The sequence below is a fragment of the Sinocyclocheilus rhinocerous genome, unplaced genomic scaffold (assembly GCF_001515625.1).
Source record: "Sinocyclocheilus rhinocerous isolate Xijiao unplaced genomic scaffold, SAMN03320098_v1.1 scaffold1561, whole genome shotgun sequence".
Lineage (NCBI taxonomy): Eukaryota > Metazoa > Chordata > Actinopteri > Cypriniformes > Cyprinidae > Sinocyclocheilus > Sinocyclocheilus rhinocerous.
In genome coordinates, this window is record NW_015652263.1 from 510,216 (window position 1) to 518,489 (window position 8,274).

Consider the following 8,274-nt stretch of genomic DNA (forward strand, 5'->3'; position numbering starts at 1 on the left):
ATTTATATGTATATATATATAAATACACACACACATACATGTATATATTTAATATCTTAAATATGTATGTGTGTATATTTATATATAATTATACATATACACAGTACATACTTGCCGTTTATAATTATTTTGTCAAATTTACTACACTGTAAAAATTATTTTCATAAAACAAAGATTACTGGAGTACGTTTTACAAGAAAGTACTATTTTACAATTCAATGTGTAAAATGACATTTCTTTGTAATTATCTGTAAAACTGACTACCAATTTCAGAGAGAAAATTGTTTCAAAGCCATTTTTCAGTGTAGCTATAATACTTCTGAGTGAAAATGATTTCAAAGTAAATCCTAAATGAAATTATAATAGCTGTTGCTATAATTTAGAAATGGGGACCCACACAGTGGGATCATCATATTTAGATGACAATGGCATCTATACCATTATGAATATTATTACCATGGTACTTTTTGGTAAGTGATTCTAGATTTTAACTTTACAAATCATATAATGCTAAAACAAAATAAGAAAACAATAGAGTCAAGAGTACAAAAAAACAAACCTGTTCATACGTAATCCCTCGTTTCAACTGTCTGAATAAACCAAATTCATTCTCAAATCAGCGATACCTTCCTTCACCCGTTTGACAGTTTTCAGTCTGAGTATGTTTTTGCCTCCAGCATGACTCTGAGAACAGCTTGTGTTTATTTGCCCTTGGACAAATTGGACAGTTGTTCATTTTTGAAGGTTTACCTCATCCAAAAAGTCCTAAAGAAACCCTCTTCTGCCTAAACAAACTCCTAGACTCTGGAGGAGTCTCAGCAGACCACCACAGGGACCTTAAGGGGACCGGTGAGATGCTGGCATTGAGCAGGGCTTTTGATATCACTCCCTCTATTAAAGCAACCTGTGCTCCTCTGGGGTTTTTAAATGCATTTATCCTTTGTCCATATCACTAAATCAACAGTCTAACAGGAGACAAAGAGGACGCCACAGGGTTTTGAGAGAGCTAGAAACGGGAAAAGTGACTTCTAAAAATACCCTCCTCAATTCAACTGCTTTGTAAATAGGCTCTATACAACCTGTCAGTGAAACCGTCTCGGAGCACTTGTTAAGAGAGACATGGTCACCTCATCTATTCCACTTACTGATACAGTTCAATGGACCGATATATGCACACACACACCAGAAGAAATATTTTTATTTTGATAATGAGTGGCAACTACACTACCGCTCTATAAAAGGTAAAATGTAGTAACCACGGCAACAGCGAAGCTGGGAAAAATGTTTTTTGATTGAATTTTGATTGATTTGATATCAGTTTTCACACTCTGTTTTCTCTGACTCTGAGCTTAGAGCCAAACACATCTGTCACTTGACAGATCATATTCTAAAAGATTTGATTTTGCTCATAATGTTTATGTCCTGGATTTATTCATTTATTAAACAAATATTTTAAAAGCAATGCAAATCTCACATAAAATGACTTGAATACACAACATACAGTTTATGATCAACACTACATGCATATTTCTGAATTAATTCATTTTGACTCTGAGGATTTAATGTAAAAAATAGCAGGGTAATACAGAGACAAATATCCTTTAGTATTTTGGCATAATTTCATAAGTCAAATATTAGTTCATTAGACCTTTTCATGGATATTCAAGTTGCAAAATGTCATGTGATACAAAAAGTCTATATGATATAAATTACTGATCATAAACTTTAACAACTATTATGAAAATAATGATTAATATGTGGACACAAACACATTCAAGATGCAAGAAATTTTTTTTTTATTTTTCACTTGGTACACCACAACGGTTAGAGTTATTAATATTAAACTAAAAATCAAATGAACAATATGAATACAAAGTTCATCTAGATTGATAAAAGTTATGGGGACACTTATTTGTTATTGACTCTAAATCACAAAATGTTCAAGGAGCTTCAGGAGCAATATTCTGTCCATTTAATGTTTCCATTTAGCAGGACTGATAAGGAACATGATTATATCATAATCCATCACTACGCCAAAGAGCCCTTTACTCTGAGTTTTTATGACATACTGTGTATATATTACTGAGTGTGCTTTGCCATTGTGCTGGCAGCCAGAGGTATGTTTTAAGGCCTCTTCTGAATGAATGAGCCGCATGTTTTTTCCAGGTATTCGCAATGGCTCGCTCTTACAGTTACAGACTGTTAATGCATCTGTGGTACTGAATGAGGAACTGAACTGGAATCTTATGCTAGGAATCTTATCCTTTGACCAAAAGGACTTTGAGTGTATGTTTATATGCGAGACAGAGGGCAAAAGGTGACCTACTTTAGTTTAATTTCACACAGCTGCTAATCAAAAACGCTTTCTCAACAACAGAAAGAGAGGGGGGGGGCATAACAACTGAGCAAAGAGGACGTAACGGGGGGAGGGCACAGCGGAGGTTCATAGGGATAAAAATTACACGTGAAGAAACGACGTGAAGGAGAAAAGTGAAAAAGGCTGAAGGAAAATAAAGTGTGATGGAAACAGAATGAGTCAGGAGGTGAAGGCAAATTTTTTTTGTGCTGCAGGAGACAGGATCATGGGAGAAATGAGTGATGAAGGTGGAGAAAATTTGATTTCAGCGAATGAAACGGGAAACCAGAAAAACATTTGCTTTGGTGCTTAATGAACTTATGAAGAAATGCTTTTGCTGCTGCTCTCATCTTACAGCACTTGCCAAGATAAATGGATGAGGAACATCATGTCAAATAAAGAATTATTAATAACCGAAATCAAACTACTCAAGCTGGTAGAGAGTCTGCAAAGAACAAAAATCATGCAAATATTACCTTAAGTATTTTTTGTCTTGTTTTCCAGTAAAAATATCACGAGTTAACAATGAATAAAATAAATATACTTTAGGAGCAAAATTGCATTATGTTTTCCGAAAACATATCATAATTTAACCCACTTGAAAATAGTATGCAAAAACGTTATTTATTTATTTATTCATGCACGCATGCATGCTACAAGTTCTTAAATGCTTAAAATCTGCCATTTTCAGCATTTAAACCTAAAAAATAAATAAATAAATAATTCAAGATTAAATATTACTACAAATTTAATTATTTCATTTGATAAAATTCAAGATTATGTTATATTACATTAAATATTATATCTTATGTGAATAGGTATATCTTACATAATACATAGGCCTAAGTAAATTTACCTTTTTTATGAATAATTAGCTTTATGGATAATATATTATCCATTAACCCACTGGAAAATAGCATAAAGCATTAAACTCACACTTGTTCTATTCCCCAAAAATCTGCCAATGAGGTAAAAAATTAATAAACTAAATGTTTTTTTTTATCACCATTTAACTACGACTTTTGCCTCAATAAACTCCTAATTTGTTGCTTATTAATAGTTAGTAAGGTAGTTGTTAGGTAGGATTAGGGATGTAGAATATGGTCATGCAGTATATGTGCTTTATAAGTACTAATAAACTACAAATATGTTAATAAAATACATTCTAATAAGCGACTAATTAATAGTGAGAATTGGTCCCAATACTAAAGTGTTAGCATTTTTTTAGATTAACAATTATTAATAATAAATAATGCAAGACTAAATATTATATATGAAATAAATTGATTCAAGGGATAGTCTCTGTGATGTTTACTGGCAAACAATACAAAAACACTGATCAAGAAAATGCTTTTTAAAGATCTTTTTACCTACTCAAAGAACGTCTATCAACTCTAATCTGAGAACAAATTACACTCTGAAGTGCTCTCGAATCTGGTACCAAACCTTTAATTTTAAGATAAAACAGCGCAATTACTACACCAATCAACCTTTCGATTAAAACAAGAGGGAGCAATAACCTTCCAGGCTTCCATCAAGGTGAATCACATTATAACGTTTACAAATATGCCCCACTTATCACTCTGAAAAGCCTGTTTGATTTATAGACTCTCTTCTGCACATCTGAGCTGAAGAACAGGACAGAACTGATCTAGAGGGAACAAAAGCGGTGACTCCAGCTGGGCCGTCTCGCAGTGATGTCAGTAACCATGCCAGTTATCGATGAAATCTATGCAAATGGAGCCGCACACACTGTGCCTACGAACACAAATCGTATTGTGTGGTTCCAAGTGGCACGACACCTGCGTAAAAGAGTGTGTTTGGGCATGTGTTAGTATGCAGTCAAATCAGTTTATAATGAATGATTAGACAAAGTTTACACTGGGGCCACTGTTAGCATTGATGATGCCAGCTGATAGGGTGCAACACGGCTACTGACCAGACAGCCACAGGAGAAGTAAATGATAGCTGAGAAATAGTTTCATGGTCTCATCCTCAGAGATTTACTTCCACATACTGTACATTCTGACCTGGATGACCCTGTCCAGGAGAGATTGGTGAAAACCGCTCTCTCTCTCTCTCTCTCTCTCGGTTTACTCTCAGTTTGTTTAACAGTGCTGTATTTGCTTGGAACTCTTTGTACATGGACGGTTACACAAAGTGCATATGAAAATACATATGCAATCTTCTTATTATCTTAACCGTTTCTCTTAGACAGCAATGAGATTACATAGAGAGCAAGGCAGATTTAGCTTCTTCTAAAAAATACCTCAAAAACCAACAAACAACTGTTTCAGGAGACTCTCAACTATTATTTAAAATTAAAGCATTTTTGTTAATTAAAATTTAAAAAAACTTAAGAGATGTTTCCAACTAAAGATGACACACTAAATTTACTAACTGAAAAAAAAAAACTAAAATTGAAATAAAAATAAATTGAACCTAAATAGTAAAATTTAAAAAACAATAAAAATGAAGAAATTGCTAAAATAAAATTAAAACTTAAAATACAAAAGTAAATAACAGTAAAACAACGCCTCAAACGGTGATAAGATTTGCCAAATCTGTGATTAAATTAAACATTTCTCTTTACATTCTTTCAAGATCAAAAATGCAATCCATGTTAATTTTAAAGATATATACTTTTACTGTATATCAACAATTGTCTTATTTGTGTGTTATGTTATTTCTCCATCAGAAACAGTTGAGATTTTTCAATGACACATAATTCAGAACTTGAGCATCCTGAGCTTTGAACAAGAAATATCTTTTACTTTGGGGCATATGAGGAGAAAGACAAGCTTGGAAGTTGCAAACGAGAACACCCTCAAGTGAGCCACAAAAAAAGTGTTTTTTACTATATACTGACCCAATTACAACACACTCTGGGACGACAATAAATGTATAAAGTGTACATACAACGACCTACATAGCCAGAAACCTTATACAAATACGCAGGTCAAGCAGAGCACCCAGGCCAATAACAACAGCCAGATCTGAATCACAGGTCAAACTAGAGGGTGGGAAAAAGAAAAGTTCACCCACCGCTCCTTGTCCCTCTCTTTCTCCTTCTGCCGTCTGGACTTGTGCAGTAGTCCGATCAGAATGACAGCAGCCCGAATGCTGGCTTTTTTGGAGTTGACTTTGGCTTTGGAATCCGACATGCTGTCCGGCCCACACCACGAAACAGACTTTGGACCAGGACCGTCCTGCGCTATTCTGGTGCGACCGAGCTCTCTGCCACGGGCCAAGGAACTGAGAATATACATCTCCCGTCTACCTCTCTCCTTCTCATGCTCGCTCTCTCTCTCTCTCTCTCTCTCTCTTCTCCTGTCACTCGCTCCTACACCAGTTCTCATTGCCTGCCTCTGTCTGGATCTGATAGGCTGAACAGAATGAAAGCCACGCCCACTTCTCCCCAGACCCTCCCTCCCCCCAATCCCTCTCTCACGTTTCCATCTGCTCTGTTCCTGGACTGTTCGGCTTTCTGTTGCCAGACCTTTCCACACTCGTTCAATCTAAAAAAGAAAACTGCCTTCTCCTACCCTCTTCACGCAAATACAGTCAGACTTAATTGCATCTTGCATCTTTCTGAATCAAAATGCACCTTTTGTTCAGTGCAGAAAGAAACTCCATCACCTGTCGGTCAACATCCTTGACCCCTTTTCCTGCTTTCTATGGCAACACAAAACGCTTTCAGAAAATTCAGGCGTGTAACAATAAGGCGGTCAATATTAGTGACCTTCTTCCTGTACCAAAGTAAGAATCTTCTTTATATGTTCCAGTATATTTGCGTTTGCATTTGCCAAGGTCCGGCGGTTCGCTCCCTCCAGCATCTCGTCTGACCTGTTCTTCATATCTCAGTCCTGTCTCTGTTTGTCTTTCATCTTGTCTTTCTGTTTGCCTTTTCCCACTGCAGGAAGTTACTCCCTCTTCTGCTGTCTGCCTAGTGTGCTGGGTCTGACTCTTTCCATGCATATCTCGCTCATAGATGGATTAACGCATGGGCCTGCTGAGCATTTGCCCCAAGGAGGTCTATAATACCTGGAGAAGGCTATCCGTTAGCATTTCCATTCATCTCAGTGGCAGCTGCTCAGCTGGTGCAGGAACCCCCAGAAGTACTGGTTTGAAATCAGCCTTTTTTTTTTTTTTTGCCCATGGCACCACATTAAATAAAAATAAAAAAGCTTGGGGTCAGTAAGATTTTTATTTTTAAAGAAATTAATACTTTTATTCAGCAAACATGCATTGATTTGATCAAAGACATTTATAATATTACAAAAGATTTATGTTTCAAATGAATGCTGTACTTTTGAACTGTACAATCTAAACTGTAATTTTAAAAATTCTAACTGTAAATTCTAATAATACAGTACTTCATAATACTAATATTTTTACTGTATTTTTTTATGAAAAGAGAGAGACTTCCGTTAACAATTTACTTAAAGCATTTATGTATAATAATGCATTATAAAAGTAGTTTTAATGCATTAATTAATTATGCCTAGTAATGCATCTTTTAATGCATCGTACAATCTCATGAATAATTGTAACCACAGTTCATACAACACTTATCAATTCATTGTTACACTATGAATTTAAATTTGGTTATAATTATTTACGATAAGCTATAATGTATTACAATGCACATTATGAATAATTATAATGCATTATATGCTTTAATAACACTTTATAATGCATTATACAGTATATAAAGGCTTTAAGTAAAGTGTTACCAGACTTATTTCAAAAACATAAAAAAATATATTACTGACCACACTGTAGTTTTAAGTAGTACACTCTAAAAAATGATTTTTTGAAGTTGAACTATAAGAGTATGTTAACTTAAATCTATCTATCTAATTTACTTCTTGACAATTCTTTGTAATTATTTTTGAGATTTCTGAGTGAAAATTGCTTTTACACCAATTTCTGTAAAACTTGCGGTGCTGGTTGATCTTTGCCACCCAATCAACACTGGAAGTATGCAGTGTATCACGGCACAACAATGTCATGATGCTTTCCTTGACTCACTGCTTGTCCAACACTTATAGTCAGATGTGCTCTTTGTGTCTAATAATGGCCATAACCCATCCAGTTTTTTTGTTCTGTTTGCAAAAGATTAACTACCCATGTCTGCAAAAACAGATGGTTCTCTGACAAGTAAAATGAAAGCTAAAATTGAAACCGTGGCCAGCTGGTTCTCTCTTAATCAATAAGGATTAAAGGTGACATGAAATCAAAATGGACTTTTCTGCTTTACTTTCTTAAAACGCATTCCTGATATTCAATGCACACTGTTCAAATAAAACATGTTTATATTCTTAACCTTTCATCTTTAAATTGCTCCACCTCTAAAACAATTTGCAACTTTCAAACCCTCTTATTTTTCAACTCAGGCCTTGCAACCACCAACTTTCATGGTTCAATCAGTTCCAGATCAATAAAATCAAGTCCTTTTTTCTTGCTGAATATTCTGTTCTGGGTTCTTTTTTGATAGAAATTAATATTTATTTTATTACATTTATACAGCTAGGAGCCATTAAGTGATAGTAAAGACATTTATAATGTAACAAAAAAAATTATATTGCTAATAAATGCTGTTCTTTTGAACTGTCTATTCATCCTAAAAAAAGTATCACAGTTTTCATAAAAAAAAATATTAAGCACCACAACTGCGTTCAACATTGATAATAATAAGATTTTGTTTGTTTGTTTTTTCCACCAAATCAGCTTATTGGACTGATTTCTGAAGGATCATGTGACACTGAAGACTGGAGTAATGGCTGCTGAAAAATCAGCTTTGCTCTTAAAGGAATAAAATACATTTTAAAATAAATTAAAATAGAACATTAATAGAATATTAAAATATAACAGAGTAGAAAACAGTTACTTTAAATTGCATTAATATTTCAATA

The 8,274-nt window shown here is 34.4% G+C and overlaps 1 protein-coding gene across 1 annotated transcript in view; it reads right to left on the reverse strand.

Annotated features, from left to right (window-relative positions):
• The window catches only part of rap1gap2a (RAP1 GTPase activating protein 2a), a 46,760-nt gene extending 41,110 nt beyond the window's left edge, over positions 1 to 5,650 (reverse strand). Inside the window, exon 1 of the mRNA XM_016519939.1 lies at positions 5,402 to 5,650. Within this exon, the coding sequence (XP_016375425.1) occupies positions 5,402 to 5,625 (224 nt within the window). The 5' untranslated portion in view covers positions 5,626 to 5,650. The remainder of the gene's footprint in view (positions 1 to 5,401) is intronic.
• Between the last annotated feature and the right edge of the window lie 2,624 nt (positions 5,651 to 8,274).